We start from the raw sequence: 16,312 nt of genomic DNA on the forward strand, positions 1-16,312 counted from the left end.
TCCTAGCGCCTTCCGGATTCCCAGCTGAGACCGGCCAAGCTCTTTTGTTCTGCAGCGGCCGGGCGGCGAAAGAGGTTTCCCATCGGACGGCTCCTCTCCTCTCCTTTCCTCTCCCCACCCAACCCACCGCCGGCCCCATTGAAAACCCCTCGGCTGCCGCAGATCACAATGCAAAACAGGTAATAGCTGCTGCCCCTTTCTGCTGGATTGGGTGGGTACCCGCCTCTCTCCACTGGCAGTGAGTGCAGCCTGGAGCAGGAATGGATGGGGAGGGGGAGCTTTCCGCTTTGGACCTTCGCTTGGCTAGCTGAGACCGGTGAGAGGAAGAAGACAGATGCAGTGGCATGGCTCATCTGGATGCCCAGCCTCCAGTGCTGCAAGCTGCCTCCAAAGCAGAATTGATACAGCAAGGCTCAGAAGCTAGACTGGATAGAAGACCTTTGCTTCTTACAAACCAAACCTATTTGTCTCGTCTAGGGTGCATCTACACTATGGGATGAATGCAGTTTGACACCACTTCAAATGCCATGACTCAGTGGCATGGAACCATGAGAGCACCTGCACTCTTTGGCAGAGGAGACCTTGTGAAACTACAACGCTCAGGATTCCATAGCTCTTATCCATTGTAATTCAAGTGGTGTCAAACTGCATTAATTGTACAGTGTATATGGTGAGAGGAGGGCACTCTGCACATGCCCAGAATTGCCCTCTTCCTTCTGCCCCAAACCAAGCCCTTGAAAACCCTTGAGATCATTCTGGAATGTGTCACTTTAGTCTTGGAGCCTCCGGTGGTGCCACGGATTAAACCACCGAGCTGCTGAACTTGCTGACCAAAAGGTTGGCGGTTCGAATCGAGGAGCAGGGTGAGCTCCCGCTGTTAGCCCTAGCTTCTACCAACCTAGCAGTTTGAAAATATGCAAATGTGAGTAGGTCAATAGGTACTGCTTCAGTGGGAAGGTAACAACGCTTCATGCAGTCATACCAGCCACATTACCTTGGAGGTGTCTATGGACAATGCCGGATTTTTATTTATTTATTTATTTACTGCAAATGTGAGTAGGTCAATAGGTACCGCTTCGGTGGGAAGGTAACAGCGCTCCATGCAGTCATGCCAACCACATGACCTTGGAGGTGTCTACAGGCAATGCTGGCTCTTTATTTATTTATTTACTGCATTTGTATACTGCCTTTCTCAGCCAGAGGCGACTCAAGGTGGCTCACAATCGGCAGAGACTCGATGCCATAACGAATATCAAAATACAGTTAAAACAATTATAAAAACAATTCAGTATTTAAAATGTAATATAAAAAGCAAATATATCTGTAAAAACAAGATCCTCGGTGTCTCCTTACTAAAATCGTTGTCCAGTTGCATTGTCAGTGATTCCATATATTAATTTATATCTAAATACGTATCTCCCCTTACGTATCTCCCCCTTATGAATCTCTGAGGACTTTAAGATCATCTGGTGAGGCCCTGCTCTCGGTCCCGCCTTCGTCACAAGCACACTTGGCGGCGACGAGAGACAGGGTCTTCTCAGTGGTGGCCCCTCGGCTATGGAACACCCTTCCTAGGGAGATCAGATCTGCTTCCTCCCTCTTTATGTTTTGGAGGCAAGTTAAAACGTGGCTATTCGAGCAAGCATTTACAAATACAGAGTAGCTAATATAGGAAATCGAATGCTCTGACAATAGAATTGGAGAATGCTTGAGAATAACGAGACGCTGATGATGTTGTTTTTATTGCTTTTGTAATGTCTTATACTGTTTAATGTTTTTTATCTATATTATGTTTTATGTATACTGATTTGTTGGAAACCACCTTGAGTAGCCAATTAGCTGAGAAAGGCGGTATACAAATACAGTAAATAAATAAATAAATAAATAAATATGCTCCAGTAGAAAAAGCTTGGCTTAGAAATAGAGATGAACACTACCCCCAGAATCAGACACTAGACTTAATGTCAAGGGGAACCCTTTACCGTTACCTTATTCTTGAAAATGTATTGGCTCAGGACTGTACGGATCAAGCCCTGAAGCTGGTGGTTCTGCCAGAACTGTCCAATTAATTTTAGCTGGACCCCAAACCCTGCTTGAAGGACCCCTATTTCTCTCTTTTTTCAGTCTTAAAAACACATAGGACTATTACATCATGAGATGGAAAAATGAATGGGATGGTGCCAGAGCTGAGGTTTTGGGGCATCTTTCCCTAATTCAATATTTTAATGTGTGCTCTTTTCATTCATGTCTACAGTCACCAAACATTTCCAGTAGTGGCTGCTGTTGTACTCATTAGTTTTTGCTTGTTTATAAAAGTGCAAAAGAACCAGATTTGTCAACTTGATGCATAATGTGATTGCTTTCCTTCGACTCGGTTTAGAGCTAAGGGCAGGCATGGGCAAACTTCGGCCGTCCAGGTGTTTTGGACTTCAACTCCCACAATTTCTAACAGCCAGAATTGTGAGAGTTGAAGTTCAAACTACCTGGAGGGCTGAAGTTTTCCCATGCCTGGCTAAGGGTAATATTGTTGTCATCATTAAGTATTTCTCACCGTGAAATTTCCAAATAGACTTTTGAAAATTTTCAAAATTCAAATTTGAATCCACTAGAATATGTCCAAATTATAAATGTATATGTATAATATAATTGAATCTGTGATTGGTTCTGTTCAGCATTTCAGCGTAATATGGTAGAACTGGAATCACAGAGTTTGGAGGAAATACTTGCAGAATATAGGAAACCATTCTTTATCAAGGGAAGCCAGTAAAAACATATTAATGTTGAGTTGGGGATTTTATTTATTTATTTATTTATTTATTTATTTATTTGCAGTATTTATATACTGCTTTCCTCACCCCTGGGGGGACTCAAAGCGGTTTACACAGAAATAATGGCAAAATTTAATGCCTTACATACGTAAACTAAATCACAAATCAACACCATATAATTCAGCATAAAATCAATAGGACAATTCACTATAAGATAAGAAAAAGGACATTTAAAATATGAAATACAATAATTAAAATCACATGATCCAAGCCATTCTAATGTCGATTGCACATATTCCCTATTTGCTTCTTTTACTGCATTACTTTACTAATCAAAAGCTTGGTTCAATACCTTTGTTCTCTTTCTAAAGGCCAGGAAGATGGGCACTGATCTAATCTCGCTGGGGAGAGAGTTCCAGAGCTGAGGGGCCGTGTCTCTCATCCCCGCCAACCGCACTTGCAAAGCAGGTGGGACTGAGAGCAGGGCCTTCCCAGAAGATCTTAACCTCCTTCAAGGACTACTTGGAAATGGGTTCCATAGGAGAACCCATTCACATTTAAGCCCTACTGTCTGCACCTTGGCCGTAGTATCTAGAAATATCTGCTATGTTGGTCTCAATTTCTAAACCAGTGGCTGGGAACCTTCAGATGTTTAAAAATACTGTTCCTATAGTCCTTTGCTATTTGCTGAGACTTCTGGGAATTGCAATCCAAACTCAGGAGGGTCCAGTGTTATCAATTGGGAATTACCACTGGCCATCCTTTTCCTGGGTAATGGCAAGAGGTAATTCCCAACTGATAAGCATATTAGTTTGTGCAAGTGGTATCCTATGTACCTTGGAATTGATGGCATTCTCCAAAGAACCTTGGGAAATAGAGTTTTTGAGAGTACATATTGAAATGTCCTAGTTATTTTCCTTAACATTTATTAATGACAAAGCTCTAATTCCAAAGGTGTGATAAATAATTAATTGTAGAATTGTTTTCAATGTAAAGAATGCAAGTTAGTAATTAATCTCATTGCTTTATTATTATTATTATTTTCTTCCATCCTATTTGGGTCAGTGTTGTGCCCCTCACTCTCAATGTATGAATCAGCTTGTAGTTCCTCTCATTTAATCTGGAATAGAAATCAACTTTGCTTTCTTACTGACAGTTGCTAATGCTGTTCATAATCCTCACTTCATTGAAAAACACATTGAAAGGCAGAGGGAGAATATTGAAAATACCTGATTTTGAATGTAGTGCAGTACTTCATCTCTGTCATAAGTACCGTATATATTTGAATATAAAATGACCCGAATATAAGCCGAGGCACCTAATTTTACCACAAAAAACTGGGAAAACGTATTGACTCGAGTATAAGCCGAAGGTGAGAAATGCAGCAGCTACTGGTAAATTCCAAAATAAAAATAGATTCCAATACTATGACATTAATTTGGGGCATCAGTAGGTTAAATGTTTTTGAATATTTACATCAAACTGTAATTTGATGTAAATTACAGATAAGACTGTCTAACTCTGATTAAACCATGATACTAATCTTTTTCAGTGTAAATGTGCTTGCGTATCCTTCCAATAATAATAGAGTAAAATAATAAATGTAGTAATAATAATAATAGAGTAAAATGATAAATGCAATAATAATAATAATAATAATAATAATAATAATAATAATAGAGTTAAATAATAAATAATCTTGACTCAAGTATAAGCCGAATGGGATGTTTTCAGCCTTAAAAAAGGGCTCAAAAACTAGGCTTATATTTGAGTATATACAGTAAATGCAAACTATCTTGTGGATGTAGTCCATGCCATGTATTTGTTACAGTGCTCCCATGTACAACTATTACGTACATTGTTCTGCTCCTAAATGTATTGCAAAAAGACATGTGTGCCTACATCCACATCAGAAGAAGTTAACATCAAAACATATAAGCTCGAACCACTAAGATTAATCACAATTGCAGAAATAACTGAGCAGAGTTCCATTTATGCATGAGTCCCTAGGCACACCCACAAGTCAGTGTATATTTTCAAACTAATTGTACACACAGAGAGATTCAAACATCTCAGTGACTCTCTGGATAAACACACACATGCACCTCTGTTTTAGATCTGAACTTACTTTAAAGCAAGGATTAACAAACACAAAATGCTGTGGAATTGAACTTCATGATTTCACTATTTATAACCCAGTCCTGTATATGTTTATTTGCAAGTCAGACCTTTTGTATTCAGTAGTGTCTACTTCCAAGTAAATCTTGCTCCTCCAGTCTCTAAGGTGCCTTTCTGCATTTTTGCTACTATAATTCAAAGCAGCAAGTTTTCCAGAAGGAATGCTTGTCATGTACGCTTATGGCTTCAAAGCCAGTGATCATAGTGGTTATAAGTTTAAGGTGACAAGTTGAATTTCTGGGGTGGGGAATACTTTCTAGTAGACGGCACTGAGCTTGTCACTGTTCTCCATCTCTGCAGCGATGTCTCTGTAGCTGAACGTGCTCTTGTTCCTGGTGCCGAATGGAGCCATCTCACAGGTGGCATGTCGACAGAGGTGATGGGCATCCAGCAGAGCTGCAGGCAAAGGCCCGAGTGCTGGTGCCCGGCGGGAGTGATTGGTCAAGACCGGACAACCACGGCAGCGTCGGGTTTGAGGACCAGGTGATAGAAACCTGCCCCACACTTCCTTGGTCACACTATATGCAGAACCCACTGACCAATGACATCCCCACGAATCATATCGCTATAGAGGACAGACCTCCCCACCCAGAGATCTACAGCATTGCTCTATGGGGGCCAAAGCTGCATTCAGCACTGACCAGAAACAAAGGGGGAAGATCCAATGCACAGGCTTCCGCTCCTAACTCCAAGCAACGGGGTCAGCAGGGAGGAGGAGATGCCAATGACGAGGGGTCCCTGGTGTTGATTGATGCTGAAGGAGTGCCCCACACAGTCTCCCGACAGGAGGCAGAGCTGGCTGGGCAGATGCAGTCCTCAGAGCCGGAGCTGCTGGCATCAGCCCCACCACCACGGCAGCTGTACTTTTGCCCCATTTGCCTACGGACGTTCCTATACCAGTCGGACTTGGAGCGCCACAGCATCACCCACTCAGAGAGCAAACCATATGTGTGTCGCGAGTGTGGCAAGGCCTTCAAGCGCTCCTCGCATCTTCAGCGACACAAGCACATCCATACTGGTGAACGACCCTTTAGCTGCCCGGTCTGCCGCAAAGGTTTCCGAGAATCAGGTGAGCTCTTGCGCCACCAACGAGTCCATACAGGAGAGAAGCCCTACCAGTGCCAGATTTGCCGGCTGCGCTTCACAGAACGCAACACCCTCCGCCGGCACGCCAAGCGGAAGCACGCCCGGGAGACCTACTACCAGCGCTCAGTTGAGGAAGGAGGCGGCAGCTGGACTACCGCAGGAGACTGGGAATCAGAAATGGTGTCTGGAAGTGGTGACTGGGGGACAGAGGACCTTGGCAATAGCTGGAACAATGAAGCATCAGAGGATTGCGTTGGGGAGGGGAACCAGTGGGGGGAAGCTGTAGAAGGTGGAAGAGGAAACAGTCCCATAATCATTTCACACCTGCCTGAGACTGAACATATCAAGGACAAAGACAAACCTGGGATACAACCCCCATAAATGCACAAAACCTTGGGGCACCAGGAATGAAGGCAAACGGGAAGCTGCAATTTTGCCTTGCAGTTTATCTAAAAGGACTTAGAACTTTGCAATGGCACTGAGACTTTCCCCCCTCAAGATGGACATGAAAATAAGGATGAGACTCTAACTTCCAGGACTGTTCTAGAATATTGCAGGACTTGGAATATCAATGCAATAGCATTGCCAAAGACTGGAGATTTCTGTTTGTGGACAGAGCATCATGGCTGTCCACTGCTGTGAATGAATATATCATGATATCCAGAGCTCTTGTTGGATTGGAGGAAGAGCCTCCTGTATTAACCTCTCTACAGGGTGGAAGAAATGGAACAGGGAATTTTGTTCTGTTAAGTATCTTGTGATTTTCCAGACAAATGAGTGGTGAGATAATTATGCTCCTCTCATAATTGTACCAAACAAAATGTTGATATTCGGTAATCTTCTGCAAGATAAATTGTCCATTTCCAAGTTGTTGTTTTTTAAGTTTGCCATTTAAGATCAGCCTTTGTGGAATGGGGCATTTTCAGTTCTCATACATTTCAATGAAATAACATATGCAAAAGAACAATAGCCTTGGTGTGTTGTGTTTTTCCCCCTCTTCCCATACTACCACATCCATCCAGGAAATGTTATCAATAGCTAGGAGATATTTTCTCGCTCCTTGCAGACTTTAGTAGTAGTGCAACAGATTTAGAGCAAGAGGGAGAGTGAACGTATGGCTAAATGTGAGATGGTTGTTATGCACCTTCAAGTCAGATCTCATTTATGGCAACCAAAATGTAGGGTTTTTCTTGCAAGATCTATTTACAGGAGGTTTGCCATTGCCTTCCTCTAAGGCTGAGAGCATCAGACTTGCATAAGGTTAGCCAGTCGGTTTGCTTGACTGAATGGGGCTGCAAATCCTAGTCTCCGAAAGTGCTAGACCAACACTGTACCCACACTGGCTCTATGTATGGGATTATGTACCATCTTTGTGATTTTCATCTGTGAAAAATTGAAGGGAATGCAAGGTGAAGGAGAACATAAATCTGGCTTTCCCTTCTTAACTGTGCATATACCAGCAGCAAGAGGAGGTGAGGTTGGCACCACAGTTCTAAGTACACAGATTGGAAAGTAACTCCCATACTGATCAGCTAGAATTACTTCTAAATAAATGTGCTAAAGTATTAGGCCACTGCGTGATCCTGAATGCCATATGTATTGTAAGACAAGATTGTGACAAAAGGATGAACAGGGTAGATCTGCCAACATTGTAGCTGCATCACAAGCATTAACTGTCCAAGCTTCCCTTAAGGATATCTGGGCATACTAGACTTTTTAAAGAATAGTACCTCTTATCTTTTCACAGAATGTTGTTTACCAAGGTTCTTTGCAGAGGATTAGTGGCGTGTTGGTTAATTTGGCTTACTTTTGTAGTAAAGATGTATTGTGGTAGCCAACATTTCTCAAAATCTCAACTCTGCTGAACAAACAATTTTGCGTTTCTCCTCTTTATTTCACACCAACAGAGAAATAGGTTTCTAATCGACACCCTTTTTCTTTTCATTGGTCTTTGGCATTCTCTAAGATCAAGAGCACAAGGCTGTGGGGAAAGTACTTCTCTGTTTTCAATAGCCATTCTCATTCCTGGAGCAATTTATTTGGAGGGAAATGGAGAAGGAACAAGCCTTGCCAATGCCTACTTACAGAGGCCAATCTGTAGATTGTCTCTCTGAACATAACGAAAGCATCCTTCACAGTAAAAGGGTGCATAAGAGGTCCAGATAGAAGGAAACAAGGAAGCTGGGCTTCGCTGAGATGAGTGGCAAAGGAATGTGTTATTGGATTGTGCATCGCCTGTTAGAAATATGCTTTAGATTTTTGATACAAGAAATTGCTAGAAGAGGATATGGGCAATTTCTGCAAAATTGAGGAGAAACACTAAAATATAATGTGTGTCAGATTTGCATAAATCAGTTTGTACATATTAGATAAATAATGAGTATGATCAGCATCTAATAAGTTGAATGGCATCTCCTTTCCCCTTTCTTCTCTTGGGTTTGATATGTGCTCAGCTCTGCCCTGATGCACAGTTTCCCAGCAAACATTCAGTGACCTACATTCAAGGTCAAATTCTTGTACTCTTGGTTAGTGTTCCTTTGCTTCTTCACAACCGGAGCTGCCTAATTTCAGGCATGAATGCCATGTGAAAAAGGCCAATTTCTTGCAATTCTTTTCTGAAGCATGTCTCTTTAAAAAGGATTAAGAAGCAATGTGGTAACAGTTCGAAAGCAACCATTACTGTTCAGTATTGCAATTCATTGCATTGAGGCTGGATGTACCACAGTGGCATGGCAGAAAATTCCAGCTGATGGCTTGAAGAGGTTTAGAGCAAATGGGGTGTCAATCTGGCGTATAAAGTGAGACATTAATAGTTGGTTTTGGACCTGGAGCAGCAGCCATGTGGCTTTAGATAAAAGTCCCAACTGATGGTGGAGAAATATATGCAAAGAAAGAGAGTTGATTGAGATTGCTCTCTATGCATCATCATGACAGCAGATCATAGAATGAGAAGAATGTAGGTAGAAACCAATAATCACCTTCCCAAACTGCAGAATAGGTGTGGTCATCTGGAGAAAGGAGCTACGTGACCATTCTTGTAACCACCTTCCTTGTAGCCAGTTTCAGTCCTCTTTAAAAATGCTCCTGAATCCTATCCAAAAATTTATCCACATCTTGCCTCAAAAGCCTAAGATGCCAAACCCAAAAAGCTTTGGCAGAGATGAGCCTTTTGTTGAAGTGAAGTGTGTGTATGCTTGAATTAGTGTACTAAGGACCCTGGCAAATAGGGGTATAATATACACAAAGTATTATGAATTCTTCTTAATACATGTAATTGTAGTATCAGAGACTTGTTTCCTGTTGAAATATTAAGAAGAATTCATTACCTGAAGAAGATGTTTTCATCACCAACACCGAATCAAGGAACTACACCCGGGATACCTTGTTGTAACCTGGTCACCGTGTAGAACTCTTCTTGACACAACCTTGGATGCCACAAATAGTCCTTCAAAAACATCTAAAAGTGACTCTTTAAATCATCAGACAGATTGGACTATTATGTTTATCTAAATGAATATGTCATTGAAATCCACAAGCATGTGGACAATTTCAACAGAAAGGAGGAGACCATGAAAATGAACAAAATCTGGCTACCAGTATTAAAAAAAACCTCTAAAATTACAGCAGCAAAACAGCAGAGAGGAAACAACCAGGCACATCTTAACACCTCTCAACAAAAGATTCCCCCAGGCTCAGCCAGGCCTTCAAATGCTAATGAAGGTGGTCAGTTGAAACATTCACACCTGGCTCCAGCAGAGAAGAGCTCTTTGCCCCACCCGTCATTCCACAGATATATAAACCCATTTTCCTAATTCCAACAGACCTCACTACCTCTGAGGATGGTTGCCATAGATGCAGGCGAAACATCAGGAGAAAATGCCTCTAGAACATGGCCATATAGCCCGAAAAAACCCACAAGAACGTAGTGATTCCAGCCATGAAAGCCTTCGACAATACATTTAATGAATATGGATATTTATCCATGACTAAGAGAAGTTGTTCCTCTTTATTGTGTTTATAAGTAATAAATCTGTCATATGACATCATATTTGAAGTTTCAACAACAATAACATAATACTTTATGTATCTTAGTAATAGATATCTGTGTTCTATATGTAAATAGGGATATAAGACATCCAAATGCACATACAATGCCTTCTCCCCTCACTCTGTTAATCATAAAGGCTTTAATCCTGCCTTTTTTGAGTCCTAAAAGGAAGGCCAAGGTTTGGAGTTCAACTTATGTCAGCGGTTCCTACCAACTGCTGTTATGAAGGCCATTTCTCATCTCTGCGGTGGCACAGTGGGTTAAACCCCTGTGCCGGCAGGACTGAAGACCGACAGGTCGCAAGTTCGGATCCGGGGAGAGCGCGGATGAGCTCCCTCTATCAGCTCCAGCTCCTCATGCGAGGACATGAGAGAAGCCTCCCACAAGGATGATAAAACATCAAAAAATCATCCGGGCGTCCCCTGGGCAACGTCCTTGCAGACGGCCAATTCTCTCACACCAGAAGCGACTAGCAGTTTCTCAAGGCGCTCCTGACATGACAAAAAAAATCTCCATAGCAGACAGCAGTGTAAGAGACTGAGTGTGCAAATCACTCCTATTAAAAATATGACATCCTGATATAGTCTTATATCACCAGGGCTGGAAGATAGGTTAGACTGCTTCCTTTCTAGCGATTTATATGTCCTTTCCCCCACTGCTTTTCTCCCCCTTGGTGATAGAATGGAATATAGTCAATTTCCCCAAATCTGAAGCCTGGCTATCATGGTAAAATATGGTGCCCTGCTTCACCAAAGCCATGTCGTCTGCCCTGGCAGGTCCCCACCCCTCAATACTGGCTCTTTTCCTCCCTCCTTCCCTCAGCAAACATCCTCAGAGTGGGAGGGATGGAGCCAGGCTTTTGCCTTGAACTACCTCCAGGGCTCTCATGTCTGCCCAGGCCTCCAAGTTATCTTTGTTGCCATGGAGACCACCTTGAGCGCACAGTTGGGTTGTTACAAGCCGAATCTTTGTTAAGAAGGGCCTCAAGGCCTTGGCTGCGGCGGCTGCGAAGGCTGCGGCAGGATTAAATGAAAGCCTGCACTATCACATCTCTATCTTTCCTTTCATTCTTTTTTTTTTCTAAGCCACAGGGATGTGAACAGTTAAAAAAAATTAAATCATGGAAACCAACTGTGGGCACCATGTTTTGAGACGGCTAAATCACTAGTGGAATCAGGTTCCCTTCTCCAGAATTGCAAAATTCAAAATACTCTTGAAATGTATTGTCGGAGGCTTTCATGGCTGGAATCACTAGGTTCTTGTAGGTTTTTTCGGGCTATAGGGCCATGTTCTAGAGGCATTTCTCCTGATGTTTTGCCTGCATCTATGGCAAAGCATCCTCAGAGGTAGTGAGGTCTGTTGGAATTAGGACAATGGGTTTATATATACCCCAGCCATTCCACAGATATATAAACCCATTGTCCTATTTCCAACAGGAGCCCCCGGTGGCGCAGTGAGTTAAACCCCTGTGCCGGCAGGACTGAAGACCGACAGGTCGCAGGTTCGAATCTGGGGAGAGGCGGATGAGCTCCCTCTATCAGCTCCAGCTCCTCATGCGGGGACATGAGAGAAGCCTCCCACAAGGATGATAAAAACATCAAATCATCCAGGCGTCCCCTGGGCAACGTCCTTGCAAACGGCCAATTCTCTCACACCAGAAGTGACTTGCTCCTGACACGACCAAAAAAAAAAATTCCAACAGACCTCACTACCTCTGAGGATGCTTGCCATAGATGCAGGCGAAACGTCAGGAGAGAATGCCTCTCTAGACCATGACCCTATAGCCCGAAAAAACCCACAAGAACTCTTGAAATGGTCCACACCGAGACAGTAACACCTTTGGTTTCCAATGGTTCACTGTATACAAACTTCATTTCATGCAATATTGTATAAACATGCCTTTAGACCTGTGGTTCTCAACCTGGGGTCCCCAGATGTTTTTGGCCTTCATCTCCCAGAAATCCTAACAGCTGGTAAACCGGCTGGGATTTCTGGGAGTTGTAGGTGAAAAACATCTGGGGACCCCAGGTTGAGAACCACTGCTTTAGACTATGTGTCTTATAAGGTGCACATGAAACACATGAATTTATTATTTAGCCTTGGCATCCATCTCCAAGATACTCTATATACAGGAGACTCTCAGTTAACCGCCACCCATGGGGATTCTTAGATGACAGATAAGTGTGATTTCTGGTTGCTTGAGAGTTACTATTAAAATAAGACTTAACGAATACTATACCCTATACTATGCCATGCCATGACCTCAGTAATGACTTGATCTTAATATTGAAATACCATAATTAAAAGCAAATAAAGACAAACATAACTTAATGCAACAGTTCCCCTAAAATAGATTTAATTTTAATTTTTATAATGTACTAGCCATCCCCTGCCACGCGTTGCTGTGGCCCACATGGGGGTTCTGTGTGGGAGGTTTGGCCCAATTATATCATTGGTGGGGTTCAGAATGCTCTGTGATTATAGTGAACTATACATCCCAGCAACTACAACTCCCAAATGACAAAATCATTATTATTTTTTTTTGAGTGAAGGACATGCATTGGGTTGTTAGGTGTCTTGTGTCCAAATCTGGTGTCAATTCGTCCTGTAGGTTTTGAGTTCTGTCAATCCCTCAAACGAACATTACATTTTTATTTATATAGATTGTCGAAGGCTTTCATGGCCAGAATCACTGGGACAAGCATGTGGACAATTTCAACAGAAAGGATGAAACCATGAAAATGAACAAAATCTGGCTACCAGTATTAAAAAAAAAACTCTAAAATTACAACAGTAAAACAACAGATAGGAAACAATCGAGGACATGTAATCACCTCTTAACAAAAGATTGCCCCAGGCACTGCCAGGCCATCAAATGCTAATCAAGGTGGTCAGTTGAAACATTCACACCTAGCCCCAACAGACAAGAGTTCTTTGTCCCACCCTGGTCATTCCACAGATATATAAACCAATTTTCTTAGTTCCAACAGACCTCACTACCTCTGAGGATGCTTGCCACGGATGCAGGCAAAACATCAGGAGAGAATGCCTCTAGAACATGGCCATATAGCCTAAAAAAACTACAACAACCCAATTTTTATAATATTTTTGCTGGTTGTTTGAGAATTCTGGTTGCTTCTGTTCAAGTTAACTGAAAGTCTACTGTACATATATACAAATATTTTGTTGTTGTTTATTCATTCAGTCGCTTCTGACTCTTCGGGACCTCATGGACTAGCCCACGCGAGAGCTCCCCGTCAGCTGTGGCCACACTCAGCTCCTTCAGAATCAAGCCAGTCACTTCAAGGATACCATCCATCCATCCATCTTGCCCTTTGTTGGCCCCTCTTCCTTTTTCCTTCCATTTTTCCCAGCATAATTGTCTTCTCTAAGCTTTCCCGTCTTTTCATTATGTGGCCAAAGTACTTCATCTTTGCCTCTAATATCCTTCTCTCCAATGAGTAGTTGGGCTTTATTTCCTGGAGAATGGACTGGTTTGATCTTCTTGCGGTCCAAGGAACTCTCAGGATTTTCGTCCAGCACCACAGTTCAAAAGCATCCATCTTCCTTCGCTTAGCCTTCCTTATGGTCCAGCTCTTACAACCAGGGAATACCATTGCTTTAACTTTGCGGATCTTTGTTGCCAGTTTGATGTCTCTACTCTTCACTATTTTATTGAGATTGGTCATTGCTCTCCTCCCAAGAAGTAGACGTCTTCTGATTTCCTGGCTGCAGTCTGCATCTGCAGTAATCTTTGCACCTAGAAATACAAAGTCTGTCACTGCCTCCACGTTTTCTCCCTCTATTGGCCGGTTATCAATCAGTCTGGTTGCCAGAATCTTGTTTTTTATGTTTAACTGCAACCCAGCTTTGCACTTTCTTCTTTCACCTTGGTTAGAAGGCTCCTCAGCTCCTCTTCGCTTTCAGCCATCAAAGTGGTATCATCTGCATATCTAAGGTTGTTAATGTTGTGTCCAGCAGTTTTAACTCTAGCCTTGGATTAATCAAGTCCTGCACATCGCATGATGTGTTTTGCATAAAAGTTGAATAGGTTTGGTGAAAGTATACAAACCTGCTGTATGCCTTTCCCAATCTCGAACCAGTCTGTTGTTCCATGTTCAGTTCTTACTGTTGCTACTTAGTCGTTACACAGATTCCTTAAACAGATAGACAAGGTGACTTGGGATCCCCATACCACCAAGAATTTGCCACAATTTATTATGATTCACACCGTCAAAGGCTTTAGAATAGTCAATAAAACAGAAATAGATGTTTTTTTCTGAAACTTCCAACCTTTCTCCATTATTCAGAGGATATTGGCAATCTGGTCTCTCGTTCCTCTGCCTTTTCTAAACCCAGGTTGTACATCTGGCAACTCTCTCTCCATGTATTGCTGGTGTCAGAAACGACCTCAGAAACTGCTAGTCGCTTCTGGTGCGAGAGAATTGGCCGTCTGCAAGGACGTTGCCCAGGGGATGCCTGGATGATTTTTTTTTATGTTTTATCATCCTTGTGGGAGGCTTCTCTCATGTCCCCGCATGAGGAGCTGGAGCTGATAGAGGGAGCTCATCTGCCTCTCCCCGGATTCGATCCTGCGACCTGTCAGTCTTCAGTCCTGCTGGCACAGGGGTTTAACCCACTGCCCCACCGGGGCTCCAATAATTATAATGATAATGTTAATGATGATAATAACAATAATGGAACAGCACCCATTTTATTTATTACCAACCTCTCCTGATGGTTCGAGGCAGAGTACAATTTTTTAAAAAATGAACACAAATATCCAATAAATTACTAAATTACATAGATGAAACTATATATATGTATGTGGGAGAGAGTGTCTGTGTATGTATGCGCATGCTATGCCTTTGCCAGCTGTTTATTCCCCATCATGGAAGATGGTCCGAAACAGTGAAACAGCACTTCTAGTGATTGTTTCTGGTTTGGATTATTTTGTATTTGTTGGAAGGAAGGAAGGTTTCCAGAGTAAAAACTAGAAAGTGGCTTTAACATTGGTGCAAAAGTTGACATTTTGATGGCTGTTGCTTATTACCGATTGCATCACAACACCTGCCAAAATGTTCTCTTCCACACAACTGCTAAAGGTACAGAAGCTCACTTCAGTATTTAATCTGGCAACTCCAGCAAGGTGGTCACTGTCATTTAAAAAGTTACAAATTGTTCTATTATGTTTCTGGTAGTGTTTGAACTGAAACTACAAATCCATGTAGTTTAACACTGTTCCTGTAAGCTGGCCCTTAAAATGGCAAGCCAGAGTCATTATTGGTAAACTATACCTGAGTGGGTAGTTGGGAAGAAGATCTGGTGAACCAAGTTTCCCATCCTGAATGGCATCTTATCTCAGGTGAAACAACATGGAAGTCCACAGTGTTCAGATAATAATGGGTATAAGTTACGGCTCCAGTCATCTAGTGTTAAGCATGTACTTAAGACCCAACTCTTCAAAAAACAAAGAGATATTTCACAAAGTCTTCAACCCCATTTTCTCTTATCCCCAAGCTTAACAAATCTCAAAAAAAAAAAAAAGAAAAGAAAATATTAGATATGCTCAGAACTTAAGGAGGTGTCTGTCTCTTTATCGTACAGTAAGAATTAAATTGAACTTCTAGTCTTAAACAGAACAGACCCATCAAACCAGTTGCTAGATAGAATAATAAAGTTGGAAGAGACCACAGGAGCCATTTAGTCCAACCCCCTGCCATGAAGGAAAACACAATCAAACACCCCCGATAGAAGGCCATCCAGCATCTGTTGAGAAGTTTCTAAGGAAGGAGCTTCCACCACAGTCTGAGGCAGAGTTTCACTGCCATACAGCTTTTACAGTCAGGAAGTTCTTCCTAGTGTTCAGGTGGAATTTCCTTTCCTGTAATTTGAAACTATGTATATCTCATTGTTTCCGCGAGTCTGCTCTAGCTAGATCTATTGGATTGGAGAATTACAGTAGCTGTACTTTTTTAAATGAAAGTATGTAAACTGGCCCAAGGGCCCAATCTTCAGGCTGCAAAGTAGATTATATTATCTTTCTAAATGTCCCTTTTAAAGAAGGCGATAAGCTCTTTTCCTGGATGGCTTTATTTCTGTATGGCTAGCCCTTAGATCTCCAACAGCCAAAAATTCACTTGGCCATATAAAGTTACATCTTAATTATCTCCACCTGCCTATGTAGCTTCTATTTTATTTGACTACTTTTAAAAAAGATATCTTTTCAATG

At 42.1% G+C, this 16,312-nt stretch overlaps 1 protein-coding gene across 1 annotated transcript; it reads left to right on the plus strand.

The window, feature by feature from the left end:
- On the plus strand, positions 1 to 6,999 carry LOC132777829 (zinc finger protein 524-like). The gene is made up of 2 exons (XM_060780311.2): positions 1 to 179; positions 5,247 to 6,999. The coding sequence occupies exon 2, from the start codon at positions 5,289 to 5,291 to the stop codon at positions 6,411 to 6,413; it is 1,125 nt and encodes a 374-aa protein (XP_060636294.2). The 5' UTR covers positions 1 to 179; positions 5,247 to 5,288; the 3' UTR covers positions 6,414 to 6,999.
- The last annotated feature ends 9,313 nt before the right edge of the window (positions 7,000 to 16,312 follow it).

This window comes from Anolis sagrei, chromosome 6 (assembly GCF_037176765.1).
Source record: "Anolis sagrei isolate rAnoSag1 chromosome 6, rAnoSag1.mat, whole genome shotgun sequence".
In the NCBI taxonomy this organism is placed as follows: Eukaryota; Metazoa; Chordata; class Lepidosauria; order Squamata; family Dactyloidae; genus Anolis; species Anolis sagrei.